We start from the raw sequence: 22481 nt of genomic DNA on the forward strand, positions 1-22481 counted from the left end.
AGAAATGTGCCAAGCTCAGAGAGCACCAAGGATGGGAAAACATTCTTTATATAAGATCGCCCCCTGAATGTCCAGTCAAGAAGCTGCGTTGCCCTGCCTGTGAAACTGCTTTGCCATTGCCTGCTTTGCCATTGCCCATGCCATCCTCTGCCCTCAGATGGCCTCCTGCTCATTTGAAAGCCCCACCCTCTTGCAGACAAGGATGATGGGACCTCTGATTGGCTGCTTAGGGACTCCACAGCCCCTGCCTCTTTTCCTGGCAGCCCCTCTTCAAAGCTCTCTGCCCCGGCCTCTAGCAGCCATTTGCCAAAACTCTTCTCGCGTTGCTTCTTAATTAAGGAGATGTCATTATTAATTTTTTCCCCCCTTTCCTTTTCTTTTCCTTTCCCATCTTATTTGATGCTCCAAGTTGGCTGGAAGCCAAAGGATGAACGGTTGATCTTTATTTTGAGTCTTTTTTTTTTTTTTTTAAACGCAGCCACTCCAGATAGAAAAAGTCACGCCACTTAACGTCCAAAACAAGAGCGTGCAGTTTCTTCCTTTGGAAAGGCTAATCGGAAGAACGTTTTGCAAAAGTTATTAGTTTTTCCCCCCTCCGTTTTGGGGTTGTTGTTCTTGTTGTTGTTTTGAAATTGTGCCATTCTCAACATAAGCTCTCTGGATTGCTTTGCCGTCCCTGTCCTTTTTCTTCTCTTTTTTCATATTTTCTTTTTCTTTCTCGGGAAGAGACAGGTTTCTCTTGATTTGCAAGGATTTTTAGTGTGTGAGGGCCAGAGGAGGCATGGACGGAGCAAGGAAAATGGGCCAGGTTTTCATTCCCCCCCACTTTTGAAAATTGGGGGAGGGGTAGGCAGAAGTGGGTTTCAGCAGGTTCTGACCAGTTCTGGAAATTTTGATTAGTACAGAGAACCGGTAGTAAAAATTCTGACTGGCCCCATCCCCATCTATTCTCTGCCTCCCAAGTCCCAGCTGATCAGAAGGAAATGGGGATTTTGCAGTAACCTTCCCCTGGAGTGGGGAGGGAATGGAGATTTTATGGTATCCTTCCCCTGCCACGCCCATCAAGCCACGCCCATCAAGCCACACCCACAGAACCGGTAGTAAAGATTTTTGAAACCCACCACTAGGGGCAGGGATGACTTAACAAAAACTAGAAACTAAAATATATGATGGATGGTTAACGGTTCTAGGCAGTGGTGCAATCCAATTTCTTTTTTTACTACCGGTTCTGTGGGTATGGCTTGGTGGGCATGGTGTGGCTTGGTGGGCATGGCAAGGGAAGGATACTGCAAAATCTCTATTCTCACCCCACTCCTGGGGGAAGGATACTGCAAAATCTCCATTCCCTCCCCACTCCAGGGGAAGGATACTGCAAAATCTCTATTCCCACCCCACTCCTGGGGGAAGGATACTGCAAAATCCCCATTCCCACCCACTCCAGGGGAAGGATACTGCAAAATCTCTATTCTCACCCCACTCCTGGGGGAAGGATACTGCAAAATCTCCATTCCCTCCCCACTCCAGGGGAAGGATATTGCAAAATCTCTATTCCCACCCCACTCCTGGGGGAAGGATACTGCAAAATCTCCATTCCCTCCCCACTCCAGGGGAAGGATACTGCAAAATCTCTATTCCCACCCCACTCCTGGGGGAAGGATACTGCAAAATCCCCATTCCCACCCCCTCCAGGGGAAGGATACTGCAAAATCCCCATTCCCACCCACTCCAGGGGAAGGATACTGCAAAATCCCCATTCCCTCCCCACTCCAAGGGAAGGATACTGCAAAATCCCCATTCCCTCCCCACTCCAAGGGAAGGATACTGCAAAATCCCCATTCCCTCCCCACTCCAGGGGAAGGATACTGCAAAATCCCCACTCCAGGGGAAGGATACTGCAAAATCTCCATTCTCTCCCCACTCCAGGGGAAGGATACTGCAAAATCTCCATTCCCACCCAACTCTGGGGCCAGCCAGAGGTGGTATTTGCTGGTTCTCTGAACTACTCAAAATTTCCGCTACCGGTTCTCCAGAACCTGCTGGATTTCATCCCTGGTTCTAGGTATGTCTAGACTAACAAAGAGAAAGACTAGGGGAGACAGGATAGCAGTCTTCCAATATTTGAGGGGCTGCCAGAAAAAAGAGGGGGGCAATTTATTCTCTAAAGCTCCTGAGGGGAAGGATAGGCGGAAGATTATCAAAGAGAGATCCAATCTAGAAATAAGGAGAAATTTCCTGACAGTGAGAACAAATAATCAGTGGAACCACTTACTTCCAGAAACATTTCAAAGGCTTCAACTGTTACGTTAGTATACAGTAGTGGCCAAAATTGTGGAAACCTTTTAGGAAAAGTGTATTTTCTAATAACACCACTTTTTTATATATATGGAGTCATACCAGTGGTGGGATTCAGCCAGTTCGCACTACTTTGGGAGAACCGGTTGTTAACTTTCTGTGCAGTTTGGTGAACTGGTTGTTGGAAGAAATCATTAGGGCAGAGAACCGGTTGTTAAATTATTTGAATCCCACCACTGAGTAGTACCCTAAAATGATATATCAATGGAAAGATAATTTAATCAAGAATGTCATGCAATAACTTTTATGAAGGATTTGCTATTCGAATAGCAGTTACAGCATAAAGAAGAAAAGTGAAACACGTAGAAAAAATGAGATGTACAAAAATTATCACTATAGAAAAAACGAGATATGAAAAAATGATCCCCGTGTCAGTTAATACTTCGTTGGGTAACTTTTAGCATGAATGACAGCCTTACAACGTGTTCCCATGGAGTGAACCAAGTCTTTGAGTTCTGCAGCTGTTATCATTGAAACCAAGATGGAATGATGGCTTCTATTAATTGGGTTTTATTGCTGGGTGGTTTCTGACTAACAAGTTTCTTTAGTCGGTTCCATAGATTTTCCGTTGGGTGAAGGTCTGGGCTATTCCCAGGCCATTCCAGCAGCGGAATAGGATTATCTTGAAACTCCCCAAAAAAGTGGTGTTATTAGCCATCAAAGCTCAAAAATACACTTTTCCCAAAAGTCTTCCACAATTTTGGCCACTACTGTATGTTTGTTTTTCTTAAATCCCAGGTGGGATGTTATGTCTATAGGAATGGAGGAAGATCCAATATTCTTTCTTTTGGGTCTTTCCGGGGGGGATCTGTAGATGAAGCCACCTTCAAACTGATGAAGACACCACGTTGTTCTTTGCCGGATCTTGCAGAATCAAAGACGAGGAAGAAACGGTATACCCAAGGAGCTACCAAGTGGAACAAAAGGAATTTATCCTGGAGGTAGGAAATTAAATCATTCGTGCCATCACCGCCCTTTTGATGAGGGACGAAGGAGGCTCTTCTCACCAAAGGATAGTATAATCACCCAACAGATGCCATTTCATGTATGTTGGATGCAAACCAGTGATGGGTTTCAAAATTTTTTACTACCGGTTCTGTGGGTGTGGCTTGTTGGGCGTGGCATGGCTTGGTGGGCGTGGCTTGGTGGGCGTGGCAGGGGAAGGATACTGCAAAATCCCCATTTCTTCCCGATCAGCTGAGACTCGGGAGGCAGAGAATAGATGGGGGCGGGGCCAGTCAGAATTTTTACTACCGGTTCTCCGAACTACTCAAAATTTCTGCTACCGGTTCTCCGGAATTGGTTAGAACCTGCTGAAACCCACCTCTGATGCAAACGCTCTCAAATTTGGTCTCCGTTATAATTTAAAGTGGTGAGGGCTCTTGCTTTCTTCAACTTTCCAGAAAGAGCTTTGGTTTGCTTGTAGTCCAAACTGGAGAGTTCTAGCTTTGTTGGGTTGTTTGGTGAGATTTGTTGGTAGGGTTACAAATTGTGATTTGGAGAGGATTGGTCAGCATTGTGGTTTCAGGGAATGTGCTGGACAAATGTTGGGTATGTCTGGTTTAATGAAAAGAAGGACTAGGGGTGACATAGCAGTGTTCCAATATCTCAGGGGCTGCCACAAAGAATAGAGGGCCAACCTGTTCTCTAAAGCACCTGAGGGGAGGACAAGAAGCAATGAATGAAAACTAATCCAGGAGAGAAGCAACCTAGAACTAAGGAGAAATTTCATGACAGTCAGAACAATTAACCAGTGGAAAAACTTGCCTCCAGAAGTTGTGGGTGATCCAACACTGGAAGTTTTAAAGAAGAGATTGGACAGCCATTGAACAATGGCTGTCCAATGGATATTTGTGGGGCTGCCACAGAGAGGAGGGGGGGGTCAAGCTATCTTCCAAAGCACCTGAAGACCAGACAAGGAATAATGGATGGAGACAGAACAAGGAGAGATTCAACCTGGAAATAAGGAGAAGTTTTCTGACAGTGAGAACAATCAACCCATGGAACAGAAGTTGCCTTCAGAAGTTGTGGGAGCTTCATCACTGGATGCTTTCAAGAAGAGACTGGACTGCCATCTGTCAGAAATGGTGTAGGGCCTCCTGCTTGGGTGGGGGATTGGAGTAGATGACCTACAAGGTCCCTTCCAACTCTGAATCTAATCAAGAAGAGAAGCAACTTAGAACGGCGTTCCGTGCGCCTTTGGCATTTAGTCATGCCAGCCAAATGACCACGGAGACATCTTCGTACAGCGCTGGCTCTTTGGCTTTGAAACAGAGATGAGCACCATCCCCTAGAGTTGGGAACGACTAGCACATATGTGCGAGGGGAACCTTCACCTTTACTCTTAGTTGACCAGATCCTTGTTCTGATTTGCAAATGAATTCAGGTCTGTTCGGTTTCCTAAAAACGCAGACCAAATAAGGTTCTCCAAACGGAAAGCAGAATAGAAGGGGATGTATTCACAAGTTGGGTTGTGCCTCACAAGGTTTAAACCTCACTGGCACGTTTGGAAGTTTGCCTTTTAACTAAAAACCCTCTTAAATACCGCTCCCTTGCCACCGAGGTCTTCAGCTCTGAACCCGGATCATGTCGGGAAAAAGATCAATTTGGCCATTGGGCATGATTTATTCCCTCTCTAGGACTCTTAACATCAACGTGAGCCGGAGATCTCGCTCCCGGGAGAGAATTTTGCAAGATGAACACGTTCTTCAGTTAGCTTCTCTTGACCTTAGCAACTCATCCAGAATTCAGCAATGTGGCCAGAGCTCCCTCTACTGCCGCGTTGGAGAGTTTGTGGAGCGTTTGTGATGATAGTGATCAAGAAGGTGAAAGGAAGGAAAGCGTGGAGGAAGCTCTCTTGAGAGGCTGCAGCTCCATCACCAAAGGCCTTCAAGAAAAAAAATTGGACAGCTGTTCATCTAAGACAGGGGTTGGCAACCTTAAACACTCAACCGGAAGCCCCCCATTCAATTCTGGAGCTGACCGGAAGTCTGGTTCCCCCTACCATAGAGTCTCTTCCTAGCATGGCGTCCTTTTTCCTCTACCTGTCCTAACTGAAAGCTCTATCAATTGTGGAGCCGACCGGGAACAGGGAGCCACAGCAGAGGGATGAAAGAGCCACATGCGGCTCCAGAGCCGCAGGTTGCCAACCTCCCCCTCCTCCCCTCTTCCTCTTCCTCCTCCTCCTCCCCTCTTTCTCTTTCTCTTCTTCCTCCTCCTCCTGCTCCTCTTCCTCCTCCTTCCCCTCCTCTTCCCTTTACCATTTTGGATGTCAAGAGAGCTACAAGTCCCTGCTCTTGCTCTTCTGGAGGCTTCAACCATCATTATTTGATGGTGTTGTAGCCCATATTTGATATCTTGTCTCTCCATCTTCTTCTGAGTCTTCTTCATTTACCTTACTGTGTTTTGTTTCCTGATTTGCCATTTTTCCTGGAGTCATGAACGGAAAGGAAGAAGACACCCCTTGTCTACCTCTCATGAAATCATTTTGAGTCCCAAGCAGCAATTGTGGGAACTGCGAACCTGTACCAGCCATCGCCGCTCCATCAGCTGTGTCCGCATCAGGACAGGTGTAAATCCATTGAGACCTAGTGGGGAGAATGAAGCAAAGAAACTTCACCTTCCTTTGCCAACTGCTTCTGAATTATTTCCTCTCCTGCTTTAGATCCCCGTCTGAATCTGGTCGGATATAAAAGAGGTTAAAAATGCAATCCATTAATAAAGCAGCGCCTGGAGCTAGGTCTTATTTTATGGATGCGGATGTCTGGCCGTGTTCAGTGGAAGGTAAGAAGACCTTTGCAGGTGCCAAAACCGGAAGGAAAATGCTTCACCTGTATGCGGAGATAATGAGCCATTTATAGCCTCCTGGGCGTGCAGTGAGGGTTCATCCATTGACACTTTGAACGAATGAATTTCTCCACTTGGCTTTCCGCAAATAGGGACATTGCCAACTCGGAAATGAATTTCTGTCCCTTGCGATGGCCGGATGAAGAGCCACAGGCTTCCCAAAAATCAGTCGCTTTCCACCCCCGGTTTTATCAGGAAGCTACAGTAGCAACGCTGGGCAACCGCATGGAAGGAGGAGGATCCATGTTGCTCGGAATCCTACTGGGGTCTCGTTTTGTGTCACACTCTGATACCTTGCTGTCTTTCAGCCTTCATCCTTAAAGGAGAAAAGGAAGGAAGGAAGGAAGGAAGGAAGGAAGGAAGGAAGGAAGGAAGGAAGGAAGGAAGGAAGGAAGGAAAATGAGAGGGAGGGTGGAAGGAAAGATGGACAGATGGAAGGAAGGATGAAAGGGGAGAGAGAGAGAGAGAGAGAGAGATGAAGAGAAGGAGGGAGGAAAGGAGGAGAGCAGAGGAAAGGAAAGGGGAAGGAAGGAAAGAAGGAACGGAGGAGGGAGGGAGGGAAGGAAGGAAGGAGATGAAAGGAGGGTGGGAGGAAAGAAGGAGAGGAGGGAGGAGATGAAAAGAGGGAGGGAGGAAAAGGAAAGCAGAGGAAAGGAAAGGGGAAGGAAAGAAAGAAGGAACAGAGGAGGGAGGGAAGGAAGAAAGGAAGGAGATGAAAGGAGGGTGGGAGGGAAGAAGGAGAGGAGGGAGGGAGGAAGGAAGGAAGGAGGGAGATGAAAGGAGGGAGGGAGGAAAGAAGGAGAGCAGAGGAAAGGAAAGGAAAGGAAAGGGGAAGGAAAGAAGGAACGGAGGAGGGAGGGAAGGAAGGAAGGATTGATTCACAGGATTTCAAAACAGAAAAACAAAAGAAGGCAGTTCCTGCGTGAAGCTAAGCTCATAATGCTGTATTATCTGCGAAGAGAGGGTGATTGGTTTTTTTCCAGTGGTTTATGGCAACTGTTGAGAGTGGAGCTTTGCTCACAAAAACAAATCACTTTTTCATTAAATCATTTTGCAAGCCTGCTCTTGGAGGCAGGGAATAAAACACCCGCTCTGGACAGATAGTTTAAAAAACGGGCGAAGCTCTCCGCTTCTATGGACTGTGTTCTTGAGTCCGGCCGTCTCTCTAGATAAGCTGATCTGGGGGGTTTCTTTGCTGTAGGAGATGCTCCCCACGGAAACGCGGCGCATGATGTACAGACTGCTTTATCAGTGGCGACAGATGCGTAGCTTTAAACAAACGGCTTAAAATGTACTTTATTGATCAGCTCAGCTTTCTTTAACCAGGCATCGTGCTTCATTTTTAAATAATTGTCTGGTTTTATGACTTTTTTGTTATTGTTGTTGTTGTAAGCCGTAAAGAACTTAACGGAGTTAAATAAGCAGGGTGGCCTTACTCCAGGGAGTCCTCGATTTACGGCCGTCACTTGAGCCCCAAATTTCCATGGTTAAGCGAGACATTTTGTCAAGTGAGTTTTGCCCCATTTGACAGCCGGTTGTTAAGTGAATCATAGGCAGTTGATAAATTAGAAACCGGGTCGTTAAGTGAATCTGGCTTCCCCCATTGACTTTGCTTGTCAGTAGGTCATAAAAGGGGATGACGTGACCTCGGGACAGGCAACTGTCATAAATATGAACCAGTTGCCAAGCAACTGAATTTTGATCACATGAGCGTGGGGTGCTGCAAAGGTCATAACTGTGAAAAACGGTCATAAGTCACGTTGTTCAGTGCTGTTGTAACTTTGAACCACCACTAAATGAACTGTTGTAAGTCGAGGACTACCTTGTCCTCTAGGAATCTTGAAATGATGGTTTTCAACATTCTTAGCTAAGTTCCCCCCTCACCCCAATTCTTCTGGGTGTTGCAGGACCACAAGCTAAGAAAGACAGAGATATATTGTGGTGGTGGAAAGAAGGATGTCCCGGAGGTGATTTTTTTTTCAAGAGGCAAATGGACTTTCTGGTTTTTCTTTTGAAGACGTTTCGCTTCTCATCCGAGAAGCTTCTTCAGTTTTGACTGGATGGTGGGGAATGGAAGGATTGATGCTCCTTGCAGACAGCTGGTCCTTTGCATCCTTTTAGAGGGTCGTTGAGGCCACTTGGAGCTTTATCTGTGTCCTCAGGGTCACCTGAGTGGTGCAATTGGTTCCTGTAGTCTGCAATTTTTTCTTCTGCAAATCCATTCTTACTCCCACACCATTCAAAGGATGTTCATTCCAAATTGTATAGCTAAAAGTCTGTAGAGATTCTCAGTCATTCAGGCCACGGTTGTCCCAAAAGTGCTTTTTCTCAAGAGGCAACTGGACTTTCTTGGTTTTCTTTGAAGACGTTTCACTTCTCATCCAAGAAGCTTCTTCAGCTCTGACTGGATGGTGGGGAATGGAAGGATTTGTATTCCTTGCAGACAGCTGGTCATTTGCATCCTTGTAGAGGGTCGTTGAAGTCACTTGGAGGTCTATCTGTGTCCTCAGGGTCACCTGAGTGGTGCTAATGGGTGTGGAGCCTTCTTGGAACTGCTGAAAGGACTGTGTTGTAGACTTAAGAGAGACAATGTCCTATCCCTCCCCCTCTATTGAGAGAGGGCTGTTCAATTTTGACATCAATGGCCTCTTTGACCCCTCTTTCTTTTTTTTTATTGAAAAAGTTTTTCAAATACAAATTTTCCCCCTTTTTTCCCCCTCCTCCCTAACCTCCTCTCCTCCTCCCCTCCCCCTGTGACTTCTTCATAATAAAACCCAAGTTCATAACAGATTATATAATACTTTACCATCCCCTTACTCCATCCCCATATGCTGACCCTTTCTTTCTAATAATATTATCTTATCCCCCTTATACTATACATTTCAAAATGACAGTCTATTATAACATCATATAATAACTCCTAATTTAGCATAATGGGAGTGAGTGGGAGGGGCAGATATGGCGGAAGCTGGGGACTACATCATGTTCGGGGAATGCGCACTCGCTATCTTAGAGCGATTGCGCACTCCGGTCCCCAATGCTTTTCTCGTTCCCCAGGCTGTCCAGATTCTCAGGGCCCGAGCCTTCGGCTGATGTTATGCAATGCCAGGTCCGTTGTTAATAAAGCCCCCCTCATTCACGATCTTATTCAGGAGGGGGAGGCGGACCTGGCGGGCATTACGGAGACCTGGTTGGGCCAGGAGGGGGGAGTTCCCCTCGTGGATGTATGCCCACCAGGCTTCTGTGCATTTCATCAGCCAAGGGCTCAGGGCAGGGGTGGGGGGGGTGGCGGTTATTATAAAGGAAGGTCTGGATCCAAGGGAGACCACTGTTCCACAGATAGCCGGATGTGAGTCCCTCTTTGTGAAGTGGGGTCGTGGAGTACAGATGGGCTTGTTGGTCACGTACCTGGCTCCCTGCCACGTGGCAATGGCCCTACCCGAGCTGCTTAATGTTATAGCCGAGGTGGCAGTGGACACCCCCAGACTTGTTATCATGGGGGATTTTAACCTGCCATCTATCAGTGAAACGTCTGAGGTGGCTCAAGAGTTCATGGCTTCCATGACGGCCATGGACCTTACTCAGTTAATTCATGACCCTACTCACACAGGGGGACACACTCTGGACTTAGTTTTTGTCTCTGGTCAGTGGTTGAGTGGCCTTGATATAGGGGATATAGCCATCGAACCCTTGTCATGGTCTGACCACTGGCTCCTTTGACTGGACTTTGACTGGACTTTCTAACCACTGCCAGGTGGTTCCGCCCCAGGCGCCTGATGGACCCTGATAGGTTCCAGATGGAGCTTGGGCCATTTCCTGAGACTCTGGCTCATGACTCGGCTGAAGACCTGGTGGCCGCCTGGGATAGTGCGGCTGCCGGGGCCTTGGACCGTGTCGTGCCTTTGCGGCCTCTGACCCGGCACCAAACTCACCTAGCTCCTTGGTTCTCCGAGGAGCTCAGGGAGATGAAGCGCCGGAAAAGACGCCTGGAGAGTAGTTGGAGGACCAGCCGCTCCGAATCCGACCGAACACTGGTGAGGTCTCACATTAAGACCTACCTAGTGGCAATAAAAGCGGCGAAATCTAGCTATTTTGCCGCTCTTATCGCGTCATCAGATAATCGCCCGGCTGCCCTGTTTAGGGTGACCCGCTCCCTCCTCCACCTGGAAGTGCGGGATGACCCCTTGCAGGGCCGAGCTGAGGACTTTGTGCAGTATCTGTATGACAAAATCGCTCAGATTTGGGAAGGGCTGGCCTCTGACTGGGTATGTCCAGACGGGATGACTAAGGCAGGTCTTGAGAGTGTTATCTGGGGGGAGTTCGATCCTGTGGCTCCCAAGGACATGGACAGGGACCTGGGACGGCTGAACGCGACCACATGTTTATTGGACCTGTGTCCCTCCTGGTTGGTACTGGCTTCCCGGGAGGTGACACGAGGCTGGCTCCAGAAGATTGTTAATGCTTCTTTGAGTGAGGGGGTCCTGCTGGCCACTTTGAAAGAAGCGGTTGTGAGGCCCCTCCTCAAGAAGCCCTCTCTGGATCCGGCTGTTTTGGCTAACTATCGTCCAGTCTCCAACCTTCGCTTCGTTGCGAAGTTTGTTGAGAGTGTGGTAGCGCAACAGCTTCCCCGGTACCTGGATGAAGCTGTCTATCTAGACCCGCTCCAGTCCGGCTTCCGGCCTGGGCACAGCACGGAAACGGCATTGGTCGCGTTGGTGGATGATCTCTGGAGGGCTCGGGATAGGGGTTGCTCCTCTATCCTGGTCCTGTTAGACCTCTTAGCGGCTTTTGATACCATCAACCATGGTATCATGTTGCACCGGTTGACGGGGTTGGGGGTGGGGGGCAGCGGTCGACCCCGAGGCACCTTGCTTGTGGGGTGCCACAAGGGTCGGTCCTCTCGCCCCTTCTGTTCAACATTTATGTAAAGCCGCTGGGTGAGATCATCCATGGCTTTGGGGTGGAGTTTCATCAGTACGCTGATGACACCCAGCTGTACATCTCCACCCCAGGCCACCCCAACGATGCCCTTGAAGTGATGTCCCAGTGCCTGGAGGCCGTGTGGGCCTGGATGGGGAGAAACAGGCTCCGACTCAATCCCTCCAAGACTGAGTGGCTGTGGCTTCCGGCATCCCGATATAGCCAGCTGACGCCATCGCTGGCTATTGGGGGTGAATCACTCACCCCCACGGAGAGGGCTTGTAACTTGGGCGTCCTCCTGGACACACGGCTGTCTTTAGAAGATCATTTGACGGCCGTGGCCAGGGGGGCTTTTTATCAGGTTCGCCTGATATGCTAGTTGCGCCCCTTTCTAGATCGGGACTCCCTACGCACAGTCACTCAGGCACTCGTCACTGGACTACTGCAATGCTGTCTACATGGGGCTCCCCCTGGGGTGCACCCCGAGGCTCCAGCTGGTCCAGAATGCGGCTGCGCGGGGGATTATGGGGGCGATGAGGCGCTCCCATGTGACACCTCTCCTGCATGAGCTGCACTGGCTCCCGGTGGTCTTCTGGGTGCGCTTCAAGGTGTTGGTGACCACCTTTAAAGCGCTCCATGGTTTAGGGCCAGGGTACCTACGAGACCGCCTTCTGCCACCAATAGCCTCCCACCGGCCAGTACACTCGCACAGAGTGGGCCTCCTCAGGGTGCCGTCCGCCAGACAATGTCGGCTGGCGACCCCCAGGGGGAGAGCCTTCTCTGTGGCGGCGCCCACCCTCTGGAACAACCTCCCCCCAGAAATACGTACAATAACAGACCTCCGGATTTTTCGTCGGGCCCTAAAAACCTATTTATTTCAACTAGCTGGGCTGGCTTGAGTTAAATTTTAAATTGATTTTAAATTGGGTTGTTTTAATTTTACGGCCAAAATATTTAATTATTTTAAATTGTTTTTAAATTTTGTATGTCCTGTTTTTTACTTTGGCTGTTCACCGCCCTGAGTCCTAATTGGAGAAGGGCGGTATAGAAATTGAAACAAACAAACAAATAAATAAATAAATAAATAAATAAATAAATAAATAAATAAATAAATAAATAATAATATTATTATATCTCCAGTTTAGCGATTTCTGCTCATAATCTACCCTTTTTCTAACCCCCCATACATATATCTCTTAAATCGAATCTTTTATGTATATTAATATAACATTTCAAAGCCTTCCGTTATAAAACTATATAATAAATTCTAATTTAACATTTATTCAATTCATAGTCTACCCATTTCCTTCACCCCCATCGTTATATCTCTTAACTCAAATCTTTTACATATATTCATATCTAAACATAATATCCCTTTTTCTTAAACTAAACAATCAATAAATCAATAAACTAACCTGTCTCCACCCACTTTCCTACAAGACTACCATACTTAATAATTCTTAGTATCTTTATTCTTCTGCCCACACCACTAAAAAATATTCCCTTATGTAAATAAAATCCTCTTAAAAAGACTTTAGGCTTGTAATCCATATAATATCTTCTGTAATGTCTTTCAGCTGGATAGTAAACTCCATCACCCATGTTAGGGTAACATCACATCCTGATTCCAACAGTATGTTCGGTATCTTCCATTACCATCTGCCCCCATCAATAGCAAATATCTTCAAAAAAAAAAAAAAAAAACCCAACTACCCGAGTGACTTTATATTTGTATTCCATATAGTGTCTATAGAGGTGTCTTTTATCCAAATTATTAATTCCAACCACCGTAATAGGGTAACAGCCAGATCATCTGCGTGCCCCAATTCCATAACACTCTTGCCTTGTAGCTCAAGATAAACGTAGTATATTTATCAAAGAATCCAAAAAAAGATAGTTCCAATCCATTCAGTTTAAGGCCCTTTTCACATCCCAAAAGTACAGCACTGCAGAGGTCTGTCATTCTCCTCAGGATAATATAGACCAATACTTTGCCGATTATCTTTTCATATATTCAATCATCTCTTAAGTAACTGGCATTACACTGTTGTTTAGTTTAAAAGTTTTTATTTTTATGAGACCTGCTTCTTCTTTTCTTGACTTTTTGTGGGTTGGATTTCAATCCTGATTTCCCTTCTGTAAATTGTATATCAACTATTTGGTTTTGCTGATCTATAACTTGATCTTGTTGGTTTTGCTTTTGTGGCATAAATCTCCATTCTGGTTCTATAAATTGTGTATCAACTAATTGATTTCCATGTTGGTTTGTAACTTGATAAGTCATTACATTAGAATCCAAAGCCACCTCTCTTGTATTAAGTAGGCCAGCTGAGACCTCTGAAGGAGAATCCAGAAGCGGCTCACCTATAGAGACCTCTGTAACTTGTTGTTTCTTCATTACTTCCACCTCCTTCTGCTTATCTTGAATTTCTATCTCTTGTTGATTTTGCTTTTTAAGAACCTTGTAGTAAAATTCTTCCGCTTTTTCAACAGTATCTAGCTGATATCTTTCTCCTTGATATCTCAGTATTATACCAACTGGAACGTCCCACCTGAATGAGATATTTTGTTTTTTTAGCTCAGTCACCAAAAGTCCAAATTTCTTTCTATCTTTTAACATCTTAGGCGGCAATTCTTTATATATCCAGATCTTTCTTCCATACAGTTGTGGAATAGAATTAAAGGATTTTTGCACAATATCATTTCTTATTTCTTTATCTGTGAAGTAAATCACCACATCTCTAGGCAGTTGCTTTTGCTTTGCAATCCAAGAATTTACTCTATAGGCCTTGTCAATTTTGCAAGATACCTCCTCAGGATGAACCTTTAAAATCCCAGCCAGAACTTGAGCAGATATTTTCCTTAGATCATCTCTATTATTTTCCTGTAACCCTCTCATTCTGACCGCAAATTCTGTGAGCCTGTATTGCATCATTACAACTTCTCTTTCAATCCCTTGCTTTATATCTTCTGCATTGTAGGTCTTGTGACCAGCTTCCTTTTTAGACTTTACTTCTAAACTATTGTCTTGAATATTTATCAAATCATTTTCAATTCTTTGTATTTTATTGTCCAAATTATAAATCTTTTCATCAACTTCCTCCATTTTAGACTCTAATAATTTGATATTTGTATCCATCTTTATAACAACTTCTGAAAAAGCATTAGTCACTGTTACAATCTTTCGTTGCAGATTATCATATTTTAGTTGTATCATTTCTTTAATTTCCTGCCTTAATTTTTCAAATTTCTGATTCACAGTCTCGTGATATTTTGCCATTTCCTCCTGAAGAAATTCTTTTAAATTAAAACCATTCTGCTTCTGTAAACTCAGAGCTTGTTCACATAATTGCAAATGGGGGAGCACCCCCCCCCACTGCTTGTTTGTCAGATGCTAGTTTTAACACAATCCTGCCACACAAAAAAGCTCTTTTTTTTTTAAAGAAAACTTTTCCCCAAACAAAATCAAGTGCAAATCTCCAAGAAAAGAAAAACTTAATATGAATATTTTCCTTCTAGATTCTAGCCGGCACTGAGTATTTCGCTACTTTGTAGCTTATTACGGAAGGACTTTCACTTTCGGCTTTCTTCTCAAGCCTCAGCAGTCGCCATTTTAAACTTTTTTTCCCCTCAGTTAGAAACGCTTATAAAGTCATTAAAAATACTTGCGATTTAGGGTCCCAGGTTCAAATCTCGCTCTCTTTAGCTAAACCATCTGTTAGTTTTATTAGTTGGTCCGGTCCCAGCGCCTGGCTCTGCAAAAAGGCAGAGTTCTCCCGAAGCCCGGAGCAGCGGCGAGGAAGAATAGGGAGCCACAATCTGCTCGTCCCCAAGAGTAAAAAAAAACTCTGGGGACTTCGCCGAGGGCTCTACCTGCCCTCGCCTGTTCTGACTCACATTTCCATCAGGAAATGGAGTTTTTCGAGCCGCCTTTCAGATGTAAAGGCGGCTCTTTGCAGGCAACGGGGCTGGCGGTCACGGAGGACCGTCTGGTGGCGACGGAAGCCAGACCGGAAGTCTCCTCTTTGACCCCTCTTTCAACCCAATTTGCATTACTGATGACACAGCTAAACCTCCAAGTGCCCTCAAGGACCTTCTAAAAGGATGCAAATGTCCAGCTGTCTGCAAGGAATATAAATCCTTCCATTCCTCATCATCTAGTCAGAGCTGAAGGAGCTTCTTGGATGAGAAGCTAAACGTCTTCTGAGAAAAACTAGAAAGTCTTGGAAAAAAAACACATTTGGGACAATCATGACCTAGATGATTGAGAATCTCCTTAGATATTTGAAAGAAGGATGCTGTGTTGATCCTAGTTCATCCTCTTTCAGGGTTCGAACGTTCCCGAAAGAATCCCACCTGGGCCACGACACAGTTCGCGCCCTGATGTACTACGCCTTGAAGGTATGGAGTGACATCACACCCCTCAATTTCCACGAAGTGGCCGGCAACAATGCGGACATCCAGATTGACTTCTCCAAAACCGATCACAACGATGACTACCCCTTTGATGGCCCTGGGGGCACGGTAGCCCATGCTTTCTTCCCAGGAGAACATCATACTGCTGGAGACACTCACTTTGATGACGATGAATATTGGACGTTCCGGTCATCAGGTATGTGGGGCAGGAGAAGGACTAAAGACCACCCTCAAAGACGAAAGAGTTTGAAACCATGTGATCAGGGGTGGGATTCAGCCAGTTTGGACTAATTTTACATCTGGTTCGCTGAACCAGTAGTTGCAAGGACTGGCAGGACCCACCCACCCCGCCCCTTGCAGGAATCATCCAAGCAGCTTGTTTTGGATGCCAGGTAAGTGCAGGGCCCACACGGAGGCTTTGGGAGGGCGAAATCAGGCCTCCTGGAAGTTTCAGAAGTCTGGAAATGCTTCGAACCGCTGAACTGCCGACCTTTCGATTGACAGGCTCAGCATCTTAGTCACTGAGCCATCGCGTCCCTGCAAGATGTGGTTATTGTGTCCTAAATTCCCATTTTGGAAAGATCGGGAATCCAGTTTTAAACACTAATGAGACCATGACTAGTTTCAAACACAATCTTTGTTTGAATCTGGTTCTCCGTTAGTGATGATCTAACATGGACCTGATACTGTGTACGAGAACTTAAGGGAAAGATGGAAGCTCCTCATTTATGCATTGGTCTAACGTGGCTCTTCCCTCTTAATTTCAGATACCGACGGGATGGATTTGTTCGCTGTGGCAGTTCACGAATTTGGACACGCCATCGGCTTAAGTCACATCTCTGCCACGGAATCAATCATGAGGCCGTACTACCAGGGACCGGTCGGAGACCCCTTGAAATATGATTTGCCGTATGAAGACAAAGTCCGGATTTGGCAGTTGTACGGTGAATGTCAGACACCTCCCAGCTAATTGGACAAGGGCATAGGGACACGGTGGCTCAGTGGCTAAGACGCTGAGTTTGTCGATCGAAAGGTCGGCAGTTCAGCGGTTCGAATCCCTAGCGCCGTGTAACGGGGGGAGCTCCCGTGACTTGTCCCAGCTTCTGCCAACCTAGCAGTTCGAAAGCACGTAAAAAAATGCAAGTAGAAAAATAGGGACCACTTTTGGTGGGTAGGTAACAGCATTCCATGCGCCTTTGGAGTTGAGTCATGCCGGCCACATGACCACGGAGAAGTCTTCGGACAGCGCTGGCTCTTCGGCTTTGAAACGGAGATGAGCACCACCCCCTAGAGTCGGGAACGACTAGCCCATATGTGCGAGGGGAACCTTTACCTTTACATATTTTATTATTTGAAAAAACAAACCTAAAAGGCCATTACAGGTAGTCCTCAATTTACAACACTTCGTTTGGCGACCGCTTGAAGTTACAACAGTACTGAAAAGAGGGACTTATGCCCCTTTTTCACACTTATAACCATTGCAGCATCCCCGTGATCACGTGATCAAAATTCAGATGCTTGGCAACTGGCATGTACTTATGACGGTTGCAGTGTCCTGGGGTGTCCCTTTTTGCGACCCTCTGACAAGCAAAGTCAACAGGGATGCCAGATTCGCTTGACAACTGTGTTACTAATGTAGCAATGGCAGTGGATTCACTTAACAACTATGGGGGGAAAGGCCCTGAAATAGGGCAAAATTAACTTATGAATTCTCTCGCCTAGCAACAAGTTTGGGGCTCGCTGTGGTCATAAGTCAAGGACTACCTGCATTGACGATAATCCAGATTTAGAGTTCTTGTGGCTCTTTCTCCTGCTCCATAAAAGTGAGAACTACAGTATCCAACTCTTTCATGTTTTAATGGCAGGCCATTCTAATTGCAGTAGTTCCCTGTAAAAGTAAATGCTAATAAAAAATAGCATTTACATAAGTAGATGGTGTGAGAGCCAACTTTCACAAAGAGTTGGCCTTGTGGGGGGCCTTCTTGTCTCGGCTGGGTAGAAGAAAAAAGGAGACGAGAGGTCGGCGTCACATACTGTAACAACCGGTTTGCCCAGCACCAGAAAGGTGAGCGTGCACGTCCGTGCATCCTTGTGGCGTCAAAAAACACAGCAATTCTCTCACACACACCGTCCATGGGTGCTTATGGCATCAGAAAACACGGTGCACTCGAGCAATTCACTCAAGTGCACCGTCCACACATGTGTGCGGCATCAAAAAACACGGCAATTCTCTCACACGCACCATCCATGTGTGTGTATGGCATCAGAAAACACGGTGCACTTGAGCAATTCGCTCGAGTGCACCGTCCGTACATGCGTGCAGCGTCAAAAAACACAGACCTATAGGACGGGATTGCGCCTGGGCAGGTGGGAAGGCCCACTCCACCTGCATATCGCAACTACTAGTTCGCCCGAACCGGCCCGAACGAACAGCAGCCCATCACTGGACGTATTCAATTTCTCCATTCAGAGATATATCAGATTTCTCAGATGTTAGGACTGAGGCATGGGCTAGTAATCTGATTTAGGAACTCACATTGAAGGGGGAATCATCAGATGCCAGATTAAGAGATGGGAAGGCCCAAGGGGAACAGGGTGAAGAATATGATGATGGTGTTGTGGCTCCGTTACCTGAGCCTGTGTTATCGGCAGGAGAGAACTCCGAGAGTGAAGGAGAGGAGTTGGCAAGGCCTCCCTCTCCAGGACCCTCCTCTCTGGCAATGCCTTCGGTGTCCGCCGAAGGTCAAGAGATAGGCCCGGGGCCAAGCACGTCCACGCAGCCACAGGTTGACAGTAATGAGGGAGATGAGTCTTGGCTGGATCCTCGGCAGCATCGCAGAGATAAGCGTGCGCAACAGAAGAAGAGGCGTGCCAGGGATTAGGCTGAGTCATTGGACCACACCCCACAGGGTATAAAAGAGGGTGTGGTGGCCGGTTCAGCTCTGTGACAAGCAAAAAACGGATATCAGACGACCTTCTTTGTATTTACTGGACTTTGTTGATTATTATGTATTGGCTTTGTTCCCGGACGAAGGGAGAAACTCCCCCCTCGTGAGTAAAGAATACCTGCCAGCCAGCCACTGGGTTGCTGCCAATTCTGATACCGGATAAAACTGTTGTCGGCTGAGTTCTTTAGCTGTTGCCTGTCTGTGGGGGTGCGTGTGTGAGACGGGGACAGAACAGATGGGTTCTTAGAAGATGCTGTAGAGTGGTGCGGTAGCCTAGAGGTGCTACTCTCACCTCACAATCAGGAGACTGTGAATTCGATCCTAGGTAGAGGCAGATATTTCTCTCTCTGGGCACAATGAGAATAGATCTGCAGAACAAAACTCCGCATTGGTGAAAGGAAGGGCATCCAGCCAGCAAACGTTTTGCTAGTTCCATTCAGTTGCCCAGACTCCACCTTGCACGGGATTATGGGGTCGTTAAAAGATGATCTTAGAAGATGCTATCTCTGGAAACATCGGCTTGGGTGATCTGTTTTGATGTCCAAGGTACGTTAACCCATCCTTGTTTTTCCTCTGCAGGAGTCAGAGAATCTGTGTCCCCGACGGCTAAGCCTGAAATATCGAACGCAGATGATGACCATCCCATCCTGCCAGATTTCCCTGAGAATCGCTCCACTGTCCCGTAAGCTAAATTGCACACCCCCATTTCTTTGGGAAGGAATAGAAGCTGAAAGGATTATTGAACTAAGATCAAGCGAAATTTGGGTTGCACAGGAGCAGCATAGATGTTCTGCCATCCCAACTCCAGATATCATCTCTTCCATTTAGAGCAGAAAGTGTTTGACTTCATAGATCGGGGGCATCTATCAGAGATGTAGGTCTTTCTATAGAATGAATGAGCTGGAAGGGACCTTGGAGGTCTTCTAGTCCAGCCCCCTGCTGAAGCAGGAGAAACTATAGGATTTCAGACAAGTGACTGTCTAGACTCTTGATCAAGCACCCACAACTTCTGAAGGCAACTTCTGTTCCATTGGTTGATTGTCCTCACTGTTAAGAAGCTTCTCCTTAATTCCAGGTTGCTTCCCTCTTTGATTAGTTTCCATCTATTGTTTCTTACCCTGCCCTCTGGTGCTTTGGAGAATAATTTGACCCCCCCCCTCTCTGTGGCAGCCTCTCAAGTGCTTTAAACAAGGAAGGTGCATAGCAGCCATCAGATGTCCTCAGAAGTAATGGATATTACGGGATTGAAGACCAAATTCTGGAGAGGAAACATCTAGACTAGACTAGACTAGACTAGACTAGACTAGACTAGACTAGACTAGACTAGACTAGAGCAGAACAGAGCAGAACAGAACAGAACAGAACAGAACAGAACAGAACAGAACAGAACAGAATTCTTTATTGACCAAGTGTGATTGGACACACAAGGACTTTGTCTTGGTACATACGCTCTCAGTGTACATAAAAGAAAAGATCTAAGATAGATTGGTACATGAGGTTATTGTGTCCTAAATTCCCATTCTGGAAAGATCGGGAATCCAATTTTAAACACTAAATGGGACCATGAGGATATGACCATGAGTTTCAAACACAGTCTTTGTTTGAACCTGGTTCTCCACGAGCGATTTACTATGGACCTGATACTTGATGAAGAGGGATGCAGTGGCTCAATCATGAGGCCGTACTACCAGGGACCGGTCGGAGACCCCTTGAAATATGATTTGCCATATGAAGACAAAGTCTGGATTTGGCAGTTGTACAGTGAATGTCAGACACCTCCCAGCTAATTGGACAAGGGCACAGGGACACGGTGGCTCAGTGGCTAAGAGGCTGAGCTTGTCGATCGAAAGGTTGGCAGTTCAGCGGTTCAAATCCCTAGTGCCACGTAACGGGGTGAGCTCCTGTGACTTGTCCCAGCTTCTGCCAACCTAGCAGTTCGAAAGCACGTAAACAAAAAATGCAAGTAGAAAAATAGGGGTCACCTTTGGTGGGAAGGGAACAGTGTTCAGTGCACCGTTGGCGTTGAGTCATGCCGGCCACATGACCACGGAGACGTCTTCGGAAAGCGTTGCTGGCTCTTCAGCTTTGAAACGGAGATGAGCACCGCCCCCTAGAGTCAGGAACGACTAGCACATATGTGCGAGGTGAACCTTTACCTTTACCTTACTTGATGAAGGTTCCCTGAAGATTTTCACCACCGAGTTTTCTTTCTTCTTCCCGTTCTTTTGGGAGAGACCCAAACTTGGCCAATAACGATAAGCTGGCTTTCTGATCAGAAGGCAAAAATGGTTATCCTTCCGTGAAGATCCAAAGCAGCTGAACTTTCATCCTGGGCCACGAAGTGAGCTTGCAATTCCATGGCCTCAGTCATGTTTCGAAGATGAAACTCATTCTGGGAGAAGCACCAAAAAAATTAACCCTCCTTGAAAATGGCCGATCTCTCATGTCCCATTTTTCACAATCCCTAGTGATGAAGAGATGTTAGCGGTGCTGTCTCCTTCAAAGTCATTTTATTTTATTTTATTTTTTGCAGGAAGCGGAGTGCAAGCAAGCCACGGCTTCCCAGCCCGCTCGATTGCACCCAATTTCTCTCCTCTTTGGAAGATGTAATTTTGTGATAACTTTGGATGAATTTGAGTAAATTCGAGCTGAAGAATTTGGCTTTTTTTTTTTTTTTTTTTGAAACATCAGGAAAATAGGTCGTCCCCATCCTATATGCTGCCTGGATTTTGCAAACCTGGTTGATAAAAAGAGTCCCTCCCAGGATGTTAATTTAAAAAAAAAATAAATGAAGGGGGAAGATCTTTTTTTTTTTTTTTAATTTGATTTATATGCCACCCTTCTCCGGAGACTCAGAGCGGCTTACAATGTGTTAAGCAATAACCTTCATTCTTTTGTATATTTTATACAAAGTCAGCTTATTGCCCCCACAAACTGGGTCCTCATTTCACCTACCTTAGAAAGGATGGAAGGCTGAGTCAACCTTGAGCCTTGGAGAGATTCGAACCAGCAGAAATTGCAGGCAGCTGTGTTAATAACAGGGTGCATTAAACCACTGTACTATCAAGGCTCCTTTAAGGCAGACAAGCACATAGGTCTCCTCCGTTGCCTTTTTTCTCCTTGGCGCATTTCAAATTGCTCAGGCTGAAATTGGCAAGAATTAAAAGAATAGAATAGAATAGAATGGAATGGAATGGAATGGAATGGAATGGAATAGTAGAGTAGAGTAGAGTAGAATAGAATAGAATAGAATAGAATAGAATAGAATAGAATAGAATAGAATAGAATAGAATAGAATTTAATTTAATTTAATTTAATTTAATTTAATTTAATTTAATTTAATTTAATTTAATTTAATTTAATTTAATTTAATTTAATTTCCAATTTATATACCGCCCTTCTCCCTGAGGACTCAGGGCGGTGTACAGCCAAGATAAAAAACATAGAATACAAATATTAAAACATTTAAAAATATATATAAATTTTGGCCCGAAAGTTAAGAATCACAGACTAATTAAAAGAATTTAAAAATTTTAAAAATTTCTTCTTAAGCCAACCCGGCTTGCTGAAAAAGATAGGTTTTCAGGGAACGACGGAAGGCATTGAGGTCCTGGATTCTTCTTATCTCCGGGGGCAACTGATTCCAAAGGGTGGGAGCCCACACAGAGAAGGCCATCCCCCTGGGGGCCACCAGCCTACATTGTTTGGCTGATGGCACCCTGAGGAGGCCCTCTCTGTCGGAGCGCACGGGTCGATGGGAGGTCATCGGTAGCAGCAGGCGGTCTCGGAGATAGCTAGGCCCTATGCCATGGAGCGCTTTAAAGGTGATAACCAACACCTTGAAGCGCACCTGGAAGACCACCGGGAGCCAGTGCAGCTCGCGCAGGAGCGGTATTACATGGGAGCGCCATGTTGCTCCCATCACTACCCGCGCTGCTGCATTCTGGACCAGCTGGAGCCTCCGGGTGCTCTTCAAGGGGAGCCCCATGTAGAGAGCGT

General features: G+C 46.1%; 1 protein-coding gene across 1 annotated transcript in view; it reads left to right on the forward strand.

The window, feature by feature from the left end:
* Positions 1-22481, forward strand: part of MMP17 (matrix metallopeptidase 17) — a 118821-nt gene that overhangs the window by 82963 nt on the left and 13377 nt on the right. Inside the window, exons 3-6 of the mRNA XM_070950844.1 lie at positions 3167-3293; positions 15447-15730; positions 16302-16478; positions 19062-19164. Of these exons, the coding sequence (XP_070806945.1) occupies positions 3167-3293; positions 15447-15730; positions 16302-16478; positions 19062-19164 (691 nt within the window). The remainder of the gene's footprint in view (positions 1-3166; positions 3294-15446; positions 15731-16301; positions 16479-19061; positions 19165-22481) is intronic.

This window comes from Pituophis catenifer, unplaced genomic scaffold, assembly GCF_029215685.1.
Source record: "Pituophis catenifer annectens isolate HBS135680 unplaced genomic scaffold, rPitCat1.0.hap2 SCAF_10, whole genome shotgun sequence".
NCBI lineage: Eukaryota > Metazoa > Chordata > Lepidosauria > Squamata > Colubridae > Pituophis > Pituophis catenifer.